Source organism: Atractosteus spatula, chromosome 23 (genome assembly GCF_055471065.1).
Source record: "Atractosteus spatula isolate fAtrSpa1 chromosome 23, fAtrSpa1.hap1, whole genome shotgun sequence".
NCBI lineage: Eukaryota > Metazoa > Chordata > Actinopteri > Semionotiformes > Lepisosteidae > Atractosteus > Atractosteus spatula.
The window spans coordinates 931,676-946,205 of NC_142728.1; the positions used below are offsets into that span (position 1 = coordinate 931,676).

Consider the following 14,530-nt stretch of genomic DNA (forward strand, 5'->3'; position numbering starts at 1 on the left):
TAAGCAGAGCCGGGATGTTTGTCCAGCTCACCTCCTGCTTGCTCATCCAGTTGTCCACCTGCTCCGTGTCCCTGTAGAAGAGCTGCAGGTCCATGCACTGCTCGTACTGCTGCCTGCGCAGCTCCCAGAGCTCCAGGAGAGAATCCTTCTCCTCCGCCAGGATGCCCAGCTGCAGAGACACACCCCACACACACACACACACCATGAGCAGAGCAACGCAGTGCGGGCTGAGGAACATCACAATCCCACCCATCTCCAGGCTGGAGTATGAACTACTTCAACAGGAGGTAACTGGATTAAATCATGCTTCCAAGGCAGCTAATGAGTTCTTTGTATTCTCGTTAATATGGCCAAAATAATTGGTTTCACTCAACTAGTATGAATCGGGACACTAGATCTGCTTAATCTTGTAATCATAAACGCTCAAGCAACATACTTGGGCCAGTCTACAGTACAGTCTACTATTACTATGATTGCTTTTAATAAATATGAAGTGTAAATATTACATCGTGAGCAAATGGCTTGATATTTGCAGAAGATAGTGCATCTACCACAGCTAGATAACACTGATTCATTCAAAAGGCTTTTATTATGAGGCTAGTACATCTTCTTTATAGCACTGTGAGGTGAAATGTCCCATTACCTTCTCTCGGACTTCATCAGAAGCATAATGTCCTGTGGCCAGCAGAGCCTGGCCAGCCTCATCTGTGGCTTTAAAGCTGTCTTCATGTGCATCGATCTCTCCCTGGGGAAACACAGCAGCAAGGAGATTCAGCCAAACAGCTGAAACGCTGGTCAGTGCTGCAACAAGGGCCTGACCATAACTGTTACATGTACAGATACAAAAGAGGTCAGTTTCTGCATTTAAACTTGGTTTAAAATGAGAGAGAAACACAAAACATGGCAAAAGCATTTTTCCCCTCCCCCAAATGACAGATTCAAGATCACCAAACTGAAAACATTTGTCACTAAATCCCATTCCTGTGCTTTCATGCAGAACATGTTCAACAGATTCTGAAAGTACCATTAACACAGAATAAATCCAACTACAGGACACATAATACAGGGAAGACAGTCCTGCTACGGGCCAAAGGCCTCCGTTACTTGCCAAAACCGTAAGTCTTCCCTGCAGCTGTGCGAGTACCTTGTGCTCCTGGTGTCTGTCCAGCAGTGCTTCTGCTCCAGCCACGTCGTTGGCCAGCTCATCGGCGTTGATCAGGGCCTTCATTTCGGTCACCCAGCTGGTCAGGTCACGGAAGTCTGCCGTGAAGCGCTGCAGCCTGGGAGAACAGGCAGCGCAAAGCATGAGACGGACAACTTCCACCACACACCGAATCCCAGTACGTGCCTGGGTCTCTCGGGCATCTGTAAGGCCCTGTTCCAATTCCCGGACTTTCACCATCATTTTATTTTCTCACACCCAGGGTAGGAGCGAGTGAGGCCTCAGTTTAAAACCTGCTACTCTGGACGAGATGACGCTACCTGTAGGAGTCATTGAGGCGGGCGTGGCGCTCGGCTGCCAGCGTGCGGATCTGCTCCCAGTTGGTGATGAGCTCGTCTCTCTTCAGGTGGATCTGCGAGGCGTTCTGGGGGTGCGTCTCCTGCAGGCGCTCCGCCTCGGTCCCCAGGGTGTTCACCTGCTCCCAGAGAGAGAGAGACGGAGAGAGTCACCAAGCTGAAGGCATCTGTGAGCAGCCTCACAACCCACAGCCCTGGTAGTTACACCACAGGACTCTGACAGAGACACTTCTGACATGCCTCCCCACAGTCCGAAAAAAAAAGGAAAGGAAAAGAAGTGCATGAACATCCTTACAAGATGTTATTAACACCATGTTGTACGACAGCTAGTGCAATCAGGAGAATACAGGCTTAATGCCAGAGATTCATTTGGAAAGTTACTTATTTTTAAACAGTCTCTGGCTCCGCCCTGGTTCCGAGGAGCGGTCCCGAACAAGAGGACCGCCTGCGGAGGGGGAGGCGGGAGACGGCTCCTCGGGCACTGACCTTGTCCTCCAGCGCGGCCAGGTCCCTCTCCAGCCCCTCGTGCTTGCGCAGCAGAGCCTGGACACTGGCCAGGTCGCGCCCGAAATCATCCGACGACATCAGCTGCTCCTTCTCCTTGATCCAGCTGATCGTTTCGTCCACGTCCCTGCGGAGAGGCCGGGCAAGGGAGATGAGCGCCGGTCATGCACTTATAAAGCACGTGTGAGAATCGGGCAGGTATCGGTCCAGTCCGGCCGTTTCACCAGGCTGACCAGAACAGGGGCAGCACACCTGTTGAAGCGCTGCACCTCTGCGGCCCCAAACAGCTTCCCCTGTCTCTGCTGAGCCAGGCCCTTGAGGCGCTGCCAGGCCACGTTCACCTCGTCCTGCTTCCTCACGATCAGCTCCGCCTCGGGGTGCGACTCCTGCACGGGGGAGGAGGGGGCACATGTACGGTGAACAAGGGAAAACGGCTGGGCCAGCGCTCTCTGGATCCGCAACAGCCCTGGGCCTGCCCAAGGGTAATCTGTTCACGGAACCAGAGCTCGGACACAAGGAGCAAGCGAGAGGACTCTGCAAGCTGAAATACAAACCATTAATCCTGCAGGTTGCTACAGTGATTTGCAGTGAAGCACTACACTGGCTTTATAAACCAGTATAGTTGCATACTGTTGCCAAAGACATACAACACAAGAGCCAAGCCCAATGCAAGCTAGTGAGTCTCATTAAAACTGAAGTCCTGTGGGATCTAGGCAGGTCGCTCCCAGGGTACCTGGATGAGCTTGCTGGCCAGCTGGTTGACATCGTTGACCCGCTCCTCGTGGGCGGCCAGGTCAGTCTGGAACTCCTCGAACTTCTTCTGCAGGACCTCCACGTGCTCCAGGTCCTGCCCCAGCTCCTCCGACGTCACGATGGCCTCCTGCCAGACAAATACGCGCGGCCGTCAGAGCGATAAGGGAGCGACTGTCCCCGAAACCGACAGGACGGCTCCTGGGGAGAGCTGACGTGGTCTACATGGTCTGTGACAAAGTAAAGCCAATGGTAGGCTTGTACATCTACCAGTGGTTGACAGAGGCAGGCTCCAGCTATAACAGTGTCTAATATCTACTCTACAATCCCACTGCAATATCTGTGGCCTTTCACCCCCATGACTGCCACTGTTAAGTGAAAGAAGACATTTATGCCCAGGATCAAGGATACACATGCTGAGGCACTTTCACCGTTCCTTAAAATGGAATCTTTTACTACTCCCGATTGTTGAATTGAAAAAACTTACACCTGTATTATATTTAAACAAATTACATCTATATACGTTTACATCTTTAAAAAAGAACCTTCCAAAGCTCTACGCTGCAGAAGGCAAAAGAGGTCTTTCCTGAGAGGAGGAGGGCGTGGGGACTACCGCACCTTGTCGCTGATCCAGTCCAGGGCGTCCTCGCACTCCCGCAGGTACTGCACCAGCTTCTGGGCCTGCAGCAGGCGCACGCCCTTCTCCCTGGTCTTCTGCAGCAGCAGGTCCCACAGCCGGTGGAGCTCCTCCAGCCGGGTCTGAAACCGAGAGCAGGGTGAGGCCCGGTCCGGCGAGGACTCCGGCGCCGAGCCGAGAGAGCACGGCGAGACCGGTCCGGCGAGGACTCCGGCGCCGAGCCGAGAGCCCAGGGAGAGGCACCGTCCAGCGAGGACTCTGGCACTGAGCCTCGAAACTGGGAGAGGCCCAGTCCAGGAAGCACTCCGGCGCCAAGCCTCCCCCATCTGGGTGTCGAGACTGACTTCATCACCCATATCTGCGGGATTGGGTTTATGTGCCTGATGCACAATAATCAAAGCCTTTCTACTACTTGCCTTGGAGATCGCGATAGCCCAAATTTACTAAGCCAATATGTTGTTGAGAACTGTTTTTCCCTGCTATCATTGTCCACCATCCTTCTCAGCTTTATGAGTTTACATACTGTATTTTTCCCAAAATCCAAGATCTGGGAGTGAGAGATCGGTCATGAAGACCAAGCCCTCAAACGACAGCACTCTCAAACAGCGAGAACAGGAATACCTGCATGCACAGACCCTGCCCACAAAATAAGAGCTCTTCCATCTTCGGAAGAACAGCATTACCAGAACAACCCCCGAGGACAAACAGTTCAGCCTCCGTCTGCTTTGGTGAGCGACCCACGCCTGAGGCCACTCAGTGCCACACATTTTAAAGGACAGATGCACCAAATATCCATAATTACACAGCAATCAAAACTTTTGAGATGGGAAGCAGAGGAGAGCGAGAGGCAAGGGGTGAAACTGGACAGGAAGAGCTCCACAGCACCCAGGCACCTACTTGTATATAGGCAGTGATATGGACCGATTTTACTATGGGCCGCTGGGCAGTCCGGTAGGGTGTGAAGGACTGAACCAGACAGAGGGGGACAGTGGTGTTACAAAATCCACAAAAACCGCCAATGTGACAGGAAAAGCTTTTCAAAATAAAGCAATAAAATAGGCCGAAAGGCCCGGCAGCTCCCGGAGGCCGGCCTCGTACCCGGATGATCTCGGTGGCGAAGTGGCCCTCGGCGATCATCTGGCTCCCGGTCTCGTCCAGCTTGATGATGGCGCCGGCGTTGGCCTGGACCTCGGCCTCGAAGGCCTGGTGCTTCTGCAGCTTCCCCTGGAGACGCGAGAGGAGGGAGACGCTTTTAGCGGAGCTCGCGCGGGGGCACCTGCGATCCGCTTGGTCCCGAAACACAGCGGAACAGTCGAGAATCCGGGTTTTTTTCCGGGCACCATGGATCCGAGAGGGCCCCAGGCATCAGATAAGGGGGGAACACTTAATTTTCGAGTTACACAGCTGCGCCAGCGAGACCAGTTTTTCTTTTCCAGGCGGCCATAGACACACAGGACGGGTCCGGTGCGGACTGGGGCATTTCCCTCACACAAAGGAAGCCACATGGGACACACTAAAGGCCTTTATCTAGAGAGCACACACAAACCTCCCGGGTTCACGGCCCCATTCACAGAGAGAGCCCTGCGGGCGAGGGCGGGGACGGGGGGCTCCTGACCTGCAGGTTGGTGGGGTCCTTGTAGTTCTCGTCGGAGGCGATCTGCAGCTTCTCCTGGATCCACTTCTCCAGCTCGTCGGCGTCGCGCCGGAAGAACTGGAAGCGGTAGGAGTCCTCCAGCTTCTGCCGGCGTAGCGTGGACAGCTCCTTGAAGCGGCGGTAGCGGTCCAGCACCTGCTGCCTGCGCTCCTGGATGTCATCCGCCGTCTCCAGCACCTTCATGCCGCTGGTGTCCATCCTCTGAGCCCACACACACACACAGGAGGAAGAGAGTCACACGTGGGGCCCCCAGAGATCCCGGCGCAGTACCGGGTCTCACCAGCAGGGGTCTCCGGCTCAGCCCACAGAAGGCCTCGCCCTCACAGCTGCTCTAATTACGCAGATAACTGTGACTCCTCCAGCCAGGCCCCGAAGAGAAACGACTGTGCCCTTCATGACAGTCATATACGCGTCTAGGAATATAATTAGCGTCACTATTTGACTAAAGGTGAAACAAAACCCAGATAAAACGCTGCTGGAGACCAGGGGCCGGTGTTCAGACCCCCTGGTGTCCAGCTGGTTTCTCCACAAGGGAGGGAGGAGGGAAAGAAGGACACTGTTCAGCTGCTGTTCCCACCTGCTGGGTTTTATTTTGCTCCGTTTATAACCTTTCCAGCAGTCCCTAAAGCTTACCAGGCCCAAACTTCAAAGCCCTAATTATTAATTGTGTCTCGCAGCCTTTCCAGTATTTGTGCATCACTATGCCGCATTAGATCGGAACCGATTTTAACATGCCTCACTCGGCACAATGGAGAAGTTTTAAAATGAAGAACCCTGCTTTCCACAACCATAACTGTTAATACCTGCATAAAGCCGAATGAGCTGTTGACCCAAGCACCCGTGATACACGCTACACTGCTAACTCACGAGGACACCCCCCTTCTAAACAAGATCGAGGGGAAACAGGCAATATCTTGGTTCTCCCTGATCGGAATCTTGTTAGCTTTCCTTTATTCACTTTCTCATTAAGCTGAAAGACATCAGTGCGGCTGTCCTGTCCCCTTCCTGATGGCTTTCCCAGCTGGCACCAGATGAGGGGGAGCAGCTGTTGGCCGAGACGCTAACAAACAGCTGTCGGGCAGAGGACCCAACGGCTGAGAAACGCCAAGCAGGCCGAGATCCGAGGGGGCGGCTGCAGCTCCCGGCTCAGCCCTGCCCTTCCCACTAGGACGCTTCACGGCGAACCTTGAACCAGGGCAGGAATGTGCAGCAGAGAAATGAAAGGCGCGTGGCAGAACCGTGTCAAAGTCCCTCCCTTTATCTCACTGCTGCAATCTGAGGAGCAGGACTCCGGATGAGTCAGGTTAGGACTAAATGCCAGCTATGATTCGAGAATGAAAGATGTCTGCCAGCGCCTTGTGTTCAAACAGCAGCTGAAACCACATCAAAGCTGCGAGGAAAACGCTGGTTTCCACTAAGCAAGCAGGTGCTGCAGTCCTGTTCTCCTGGCACCAGGTCGTGCACCTGTCTTCTCGTGGACGCCCGGAGGGACGGGGAACTGTCAGGACCAGCCTCGTCGCGGGCGTCTGGCCTCCCACTCTGCAGGGTGCTGGGACAGCCGAGCCACTGCCTTCCTGCTGGACATGGCGAGAGGGAGGACTGACCACCCCCCACTCTAAAACCCCTCATGCACCGCTGGCCTGACTGACCCACAACTTGCTAGATCTCATCAACCACCAAAGCCCTTTGTCATTTTCACTCCCGCGACAGGGCAGAAACCCCCCCGAGACACGCAGCCCCCCCCACGCAAACTGCTCCACAACGCACTGCCGGCTAACTCCAAACCCTCACAGACCACTCCTGTGCCTACGGGACCCAGACCTGTGACAATGGGGTGATCCTGCATACGCCAAGCACGGAGCCAGGCGGCCAGGGCTCAGTGCCAGCGCCTCTGGCTTCATTAACGAACAGGCGAGAGTCACGCTCGCTGGCAGGGAGGTATCTCCGTGCAGCATGAGGTCATCGTGGAGCTGCTGCAGCAGCCAGATAAGGCCACTCCGATCCATACCGAGCTCTCCTTCAGATAGCTGCGGGTTCCAAGTCTCCTGACGAACCACATTCATCATTAAACCGTATGCCGAGCAGCACTAAACTACTGATCTTGTTTTTTCTATTTTTGAGCAGCTCACTTGCTCAAGTCCTGCCTGTCCGACACACATCAGGACATCAGTCCATCAGTCCAAGGAGACCAACAACCAACACAAACCTGACTCTCACTCACAAAATCAACGAAAAGCGTCGCAATGCTTTCGGAAATTAATCTGACTGGATCATGTCTCGGCCCACAGCCACTGCCTCTGTAAGTGAAAGGGGCTTGCAAGATGCCATTGACCACAGCACACCGGACCGGACGCAGCTCAAGCCCTGCACCGCGGTCGGGGAGGCGAGGGAGGTCATGACCCCGCTCAGACAGACAGGGCTCGCGGCCCCTCCCTCCCTCCCTCCACACTGATAACGAGCACGCGGCCGGCTCGAGAAGCTTCTGCCCAGCTCCGCGCCCCCCCCGCGGCGCAGGGCCTGCCGGGAGACAGCCGGCCCGAACTGCTGACCCACGGGGTGCGTGTGCGTGCAGAGGGGTGATGAATAATGCGAGCAGTTCCCCAGCTGCAGCGCAGTAACGTCTCCGCAGTGCCGATAACAACAGTCCCTCCTCCCAAAAAGCATTTTGCGTTTATTGAAAACTCACAACAAAAATAACACCCGCTGCACTCAAAATGCTTAGCCATCACAATTGGACTGGGGGGGGGTTAATGCAAAAATAAAAAGGCCAGACCTACCAATCCTACATTATGCTGACAATCCAGCGCTAATACGTATTAAGACGGGAATGAAAGCCGGTACCGAGGCGCTCCCCGCATACCTCCGCGATACAGCAGCATCAGGAAGAATGACGATGCGATTTTGAAACAGATCAACACTGACCCCATGGTCTGCAGGAGCTAAACGCCTCTGCGTGTGGATTTCAGAATCCGTTACCCGAAACTACACTTTCATTCCTAAAACGTTTTCCCAATATGCAGGCCTCCAGGCCCGTACTGTATCAGTACGGCACATTCCAGCTTCTCGGACACAGATTCCCAAACCAATCGCTCCGACGGCAGGAACACTCGCATTACACCCAGTCCTCCTCCGAGGCCGTATTACTGCAGCACAAGCGCAGGCAGGACCCTCACCCCGTCCCTGGTGTTCGGAAACACTGCAGATGGATAAATAACTCCCAGCTGCATGTTTCCCATCCCGAAGGATCCCAATACACACCAGGTATAGGGATCTTCTTCACTCAACACAGAACCGCAGGATTTACAAGACATGGTGCACGGTAAAAACTGCTTTTACAGCTGAAGAATAAATTCAGAGTAAAAAGGAGACACTTCCCAAGCCAGGGATGTAGGAATACATCATAAAATGCACTGAGAGGCCAGTCCCTCTATAGTTACTACACTTAGAAGGAGTAAAAGAAAATAGATGCAAAGCTGGGTTTTGCTGGGTTTTTTCGGGCAGGATTATTTCTGAAAAGACAAGGATCTTAACCCTACAACTGCAGAGCAGCCCCCATCAGCTGACATGCAAGAGATGTGCCCCTGTCCAGCCACTCCCTCCAGCAGGCTTCTACAGCTGCATGCTCCACATTCCAGGACAGGACAACGGTATTTATAGAGGCCGCCCCTTCCCTGAGGAATTCAATCACCGCTGAAGTACGCCTGGCAGATCAGCGCTCACCAGCATGTCCCCTGTAAACTGGAGCTGAAGGCCATAACGAAGTAATGGATATCAGATATTTGCACCACCCAAAAATATTCAAACAACAATGAGTCATTAGCTGATGTAACATCAATTCATATTAATACGTAACCAAACGCATTAAATCAGCCTGGGATTGGGATTTCTTATCCGCCAGCAAAGGGCCGTGCTTGTCCACAATACCCAACAGACTACAGAACCAAACGGATGAGGTCACCTCTGATCTGCGTTCCAGGGCCCGGGGCCGACATTCCACTGAGGAAAACAGGAAACAGGACTGCTGGGATCTGCCTGCTGAGTGGCCACACCTTAAACGTCTCGTTCCCCCCATAGACCTGCTCCCTTAATTTCCAAGCAAATTAGGCCATCTACATCAGAAACCCTGGACTATGCTTAATTTAACCCCACGGACTCCCACACCTTTCATTATGGTGTATAACGAGTTTTTATTAAGAAGGCACCTGGAGAGCACAGGGACAAGAAACTTTTAAAGTCCATGAAGAACAGAAAAAAAAAGATCAGTTTTTAATAAACCGCTGCACTTTTCTCGAGCTTCCCCATTACAGGGGGACAGAAGTCTTGCGACACTCACAGCACAATGCATCTCACAATACAGAGAAAAGCAAAAGGCAAAATTTCACTGGGTGCTTTACTCAACTGCACACTTACATTTAATGATAAACTTGAGCTGAACCTGAAAACTGAAGAGAAATCCTTCTATTGACAAACCCTGACATTAAAAATATCAAAGCAACCCCTTTCCCAAAGAGCAAACAAAGAAGAAAAAAGTTCCAAGAGGCAGTTTGTCTCCACGTGCAGAAATACACTCGCATGCAGCACACACAGAAAAACACACAAGCACAGAGCAAACCCAGGAAACACGTTCTCACATCGAAGTCCAGTCCGTTTCCCAACACAAGGCTGCCGGGGCCAGAGCCTATCCCAGCAGGCAAAGGCGCAAGGCGGGACACACCCTGGCCAGGACGCCGGTCCATCGCAGGGCGCACACAGACACACCCTGGCCAGGACGCCAGTCCATCGCAGGGCGCACACAGACACACCCTGGCCAGGACGCCAGTCCATCGCAGGGCACACACAATTTCTCTCCAGTACCGCAGTGCATCTTCTACCACCACCTGCTCAGATTTTCTCCAGCCAGCCACAATCAGCTCATTTTCAACAGCGCTGCCCTTTCCTGGAGTAACCATCAGTTTTTACTGCCGTCGAGCTGTGGATTAAACTTACTGAACCTTTTTTTGCCCCCACGTCTTTTTTTTTCAACTGGGTTCTGCACTCAATCTCAGTTTCAGAAAATCTCCTTTATGTGCAATTATTTCTAAAAAATGTTGCAGCAGAAATTTCAGCTTGGTACACAATCGGTGCTTTCAGACAGCTTCCTAATCAAGGATCAGATGATGTATAAACAGGCAGGAATGACTACCAGACACTTGCATAATAAGTATTTGTCCTGGTGTCTCAGACTCATTTCTCAAACTCCACCGTAAATCATAAACTGTGGGAACTCTGAACAGTGTTCATGCCAATTTCTAACCTCCTTTTCAAGAGCTGAAACTGAACTATTTGTGTTTAAAAATCAATGAAAGGTTCAGTAGATCTGGGCAACCCAGAGCTCATTAGGAACAGGAGGAAGAAGGCACAGGGAGAGCCCAGGCCCGAGACCAACGCGACTGTGGAATGCCTTGGCACAGATCACCGGCGGAGTACGAGAGCCCTGGAGCAAGAGCTCCTGTAGTCCGCAGGATGAATGCAAGCGCAAAGCAAGAGCACGACTCCCTGCGCCAGAGCCCGACGCACTGCCTCTGCAATGCGAAGTCAAACCCAGCGCATACATGCAGCTCACACCGCAAGCATCAGAGCAGGACGAGTCCCAGCAGCACAGCTCACGACGTCCCAGAAATCTTCTAGGTTACCTAGCGATTTTATTGGAATTGGAAGCAACTCTGCACCCACATATGATAAACTCACCCACATAAGGTTTGCTCCCAGTTAAAAGGCACATGCACACACACACAAACACCAGTGTGACACTCGGTACCTTCAGTTTGGGTTTACGAAATGTAGACTGCATGATGTCAGGTGTAGCTGCCGTGGGCTACAGGACACAACGACACAGTTACAGACTGAAAAACGCCGTGTTAAACAAGACAAACTGAATACACAGAGTTATGTACGATTCTCCCGTCACCTCCAGCATTTAAAACGCAACCCAAAACAATCCAAATAAAGCACAGACATTCTTACACACGTACTGATCTAAATGTGATCACACACACAAAGAGAGCTCAGTATACATACTTTGATGTGTTTGCAAACAAAAGGAAATCAATGGTTAACATGCACATATATTGCCACGTACAGGTGCTGTCACTCCAATGTCTTTAACATGTACACTGTGCGTCTTCTGCACACGCTACGGCACAGAGCTCTCAGAGCACCAGAGGTGTTGTAGAAGCTTTCTAGGTATTCACTTCTGAACGCATATACATCCTACTCACATGAGGGACGGCTCTTTCAAATACAGGGTGTAACAGGTGAAATACAATTATGCTCTCAAGAAAAAGAAAGACATGTACTGCACTAAGCAGAGTGAAGCTGCAATGCCTACTTCATTCATCAGTTCGGGGATGAATTTGCAACAGCGAGGTTTATTGCAATTCTAGTTTTTTAATCCTGATTTCCATATTCACTGAGCCGAAAGGGGCTTGTACCTCACTGACTAAACACGCCAGCGTTAAAAACTGCAAGTCTACACCAACCCGAAATCCTGCAGCGAACCAAGGAGAACAAGTTTGCATTTACATCCAATACTGCTACCGATTCCTTTCTGAGCAAGCTTTTGCCAGAGGCTTTGATCAGCAGCCTATCAGCCGGAGACTAGAGCCCTTCTTCCAGCAGAAACTTGAGCCCCACAGCGACAAAGTACAATTACACTAAAAGGCACCATGAGACAGCAGATTCGCAAGGAAAGAAGAGCCGAGCTGGAAACAGAAAATGGGCTTTCAGAAGGCACAGAAACAGCCCGGGCTGCAAACGCTGCAATCAAAGTGGGACAAAACAAAACGCTACCTTGCAGAATGAGAAAAAGTGCCGAGCACTTTCTGCTCCGTCTGATGAAACATTAAATCGAAAGCCTGGTGGATCTCGATCCGTCACTCAGCCATCTAGGAGACACAGAGGCTCTGAAGGGCTCCCCCGGTTTCAGAACTACTGTAGTGAAAACTATTATGGTATAAACAGCTCTTTGTCGAACCGGATTCAAGACTCATTAGACCAAACAGCAAATGTCACAGTGCTGCAGAGCACCACAGACTGCCAGAGGGGTGAAGGGTTAATCTCTGCAGCAGGCCTGTGCCCGAGCTCAAGGACACCGCGAGAGCACAGCTCCCTCCAGCACAGACCCGGGGCCGGAATTTAAAAACCCGTATGAAGAGAAACGCGCTGGATCTGCAGCACGCCAACATATTCCCCCTGACCAAGTTTGAGCGCTTAGTTAATTTACACCCGCGCTCGAGGTACTGCTCTCCTTCATTAAGCGCAACTGAACTAACTGCGGGTTTCAGGATGAGCACAGGCGCCACACCCATCCTGTCCCCTGTGCACAGCAAACGTGCGCCAGCTGGGAAGCCAGTTACAACACAGCGCCCCGAAACGCACGACCGATCACCTGCTCGGTCCCGGCAGTCCTAATCAATTCTCAGGCCCTGAAAGCACAAAAACGAAACCGGAATCAAGGTGGCAAATCTGTGGGAAGGGGTTTCGCTGGAACTGTAAGAATATGAGCAGGGGTCACAACAAAACCATGCGTTTTATCTTTAAAGAAACTTTCATACGCCACTGGTCACCGTTTTCTCTGATCTGTCATAAGGAGTGTGAGCGTCGGTACATGAGAAAAGAGATCTTCAAAAAAAGGATGCTGAACAAAATGAAAAATAACAGAATGAAAATAAGGGAGACGTACAGATAGCGCTGCTATAAAGAGGATGAGGCACAGGCAGCGGATGTCAGGCACTCCCTAGATTCCTGAAGTACTGTAGAGAAATGGCATGAAGGGTATAAACGGCTCTTTGTCAAACTGTATTTAACACTCGTGAGATTTCAAACAGAAACAGAAGGATCTTCAGGCATGTTGCAGAAGGTAGTACGGAGGCCAGGGCTGCCTACGCAGAACCAAGAGAGACCCCTCCATCGCTCCACACCCTCCATGGAGATCTTCCTCATCCAGACTACAGGGGCAGAAACATCACTAGCCACCCTGCCAGGGAGGGACACAGCACCCAGGCCCGTCAAGTACGATCAGAGACAGAAGACAGAGGAAAGGAGACAGAGCAGGAAATATACAGACCGGCTGCAGTGTCCTGCAGCGTTTCCCTAGATGAGGGATGTCCCTGTCCTGCGCCGGCCTGGACAGCAGAGGGGTCACCCACCTCGTGCGCTTTCCAGGGTTTTCTGCACCACACCCCCATTGTGAGAGCACAAGGCCATATCACAGGGCACTGCAGCCGACCACAGCAAGAGAACACCCCGGGTGTATGAGCCCCTACTCTGGACTGTGAGTAGATGGCTTATAAAAATAAAGGGGTGGGGTCGGCATATTTTAAGACTCCGAAAACAATTCGTTAGGAACAGCCAGCTGGAAGGACTCACTATCCCACCTCCGCTGGCTGCCTGGCGAGACCCTTCTCGGGAGAGCCGGGATGAAACACCGGGGGAAGGCTGGGCTTTGCCCAGAGAGAGAGAGAGAGCACCCCAAAAAGCCCCAACGCCGCGACTGCAAAAGCTCAGGCAGCCATTAGGCGAGGCGCTGGCGTGCAGAGCTGGCAGCCATCATGCGCGGCCGTGTCCGCCGCGACAGCTCGCCGTGCAGCCGGACACGGACGCGAAAGGCGCCGCACAGCCGGAGCGGGGCTCGGCTCGGCCCGGCTCGGCTCGGCTCGGCTGGGCTGGGCTGGGCTGGGCTGGGCTCGGGTCCGCCAGCTCGGCCCAGGGAGGCCGCTGCCGGAGCGGGGCGGGTCAGAAAAAACAACATGTCTGCTGCCTGCAGCCGGGCACGGCAGCTCGCCCCGAGACAAGTACCGAAATAAAGCAAGACGGGAGTATTTACTGTGAGAAAAAAAAACAAAACAAAACACAAAGTGTCCGTATCGCGGGCTTCAAATGTCACCAGGGTGACCTAAACGCTCCCACCGGGCGCCCCACAGTAACGTTACAAACTAGCACGACTGCCCTGCCTCTGGGCTCAGACGAGCACGGTTTCTCCGCTGTCGGGGGGCTCCAGGGCTGGAAAGGCGAATGGTCATTTTACAACTCTGAACCGACCGACCAAGGAGTTAACAGTTGTCAAAACCAACGCTGACACGCCACATGTACTGCATACTACCATACAGGAAAATATATCGATTTCAATATCACACTTACAGCCTCCTTTTGTTTTTGTAAGCTTAAAGCCTTTCATTTGACGTTTAGCTTTTCTCTTTGGAAAAACAAAAGCGGTCAGCGCTTTCACGGACGTTATGAAAAGCGTTACTTCATGCACAGCCTAAACCCGGCTGCTGTATTTTGTAATTATCCTCTTACCTTCTGTGGAAAGTCTGCGACTTTAAAAAAAAAACACACACAAGTAAAATTGTCGACCAGCTCTCTCTGCCCGAATGAAGCTGCTTGGCTCTCGCCACCAGAATTAATACACTCCGGGAGACGGTGACGTC

At 52.3% G+C, this 14,530-nt stretch overlaps 1 protein-coding gene across 7 annotated transcripts in view; it reads right to left on the minus strand.

Moving 5' to 3' along the window:
* sptan1 (spectrin alpha, non-erythrocytic 1) overlaps positions 1 to 14,508 on the minus strand; it is a 44,765-nt gene extending 30,257 nt beyond the window's left edge. For 5 of the 7 annotated variants that reach the window (XM_088940259.1, XM_088940258.1, XM_088940257.1 and 2 more), the window contains exons 1-12: positions 14,400 to 14,489; positions 10,861 to 10,917; positions 5,025 to 5,264; positions 4,508 to 4,633; positions 3,391 to 3,531; positions 2,756 to 2,902; positions 2,275 to 2,408; positions 2,005 to 2,149; positions 1,483 to 1,637; positions 1,145 to 1,280; positions 644 to 745; positions 32 to 169 (exon numbers count right to left, since the gene is read on the minus strand). In XM_088940259.1, coding sequence (XP_088796385.1) covers positions 32 to 169; positions 644 to 745; positions 1,145 to 1,280; positions 1,483 to 1,637; positions 2,005 to 2,149; positions 2,275 to 2,408; positions 2,756 to 2,902; positions 3,391 to 3,531; positions 4,508 to 4,633; positions 5,025 to 5,264; positions 10,861 to 10,893 — 1,497 coding nt within the window. In that variant the 5' untranslated portion in view covers positions 10,894 to 10,917; positions 14,400 to 14,489. Of the gene's footprint in view, positions 1 to 31; positions 170 to 643; positions 746 to 1,144; positions 1,281 to 1,482; positions 1,638 to 2,004; positions 2,150 to 2,274; positions 2,409 to 2,755; positions 2,903 to 3,390; positions 3,532 to 4,507; positions 4,634 to 5,024; positions 5,265 to 10,860; positions 10,918 to 14,399 lie in introns of all 7 variants that reach the window. The other 2 variants (XM_088940254.1, XM_088940256.1) reach the window with 2 other exon arrangements.
* Between the last annotated feature and the right edge of the window lie 22 nt (positions 14,509 to 14,530).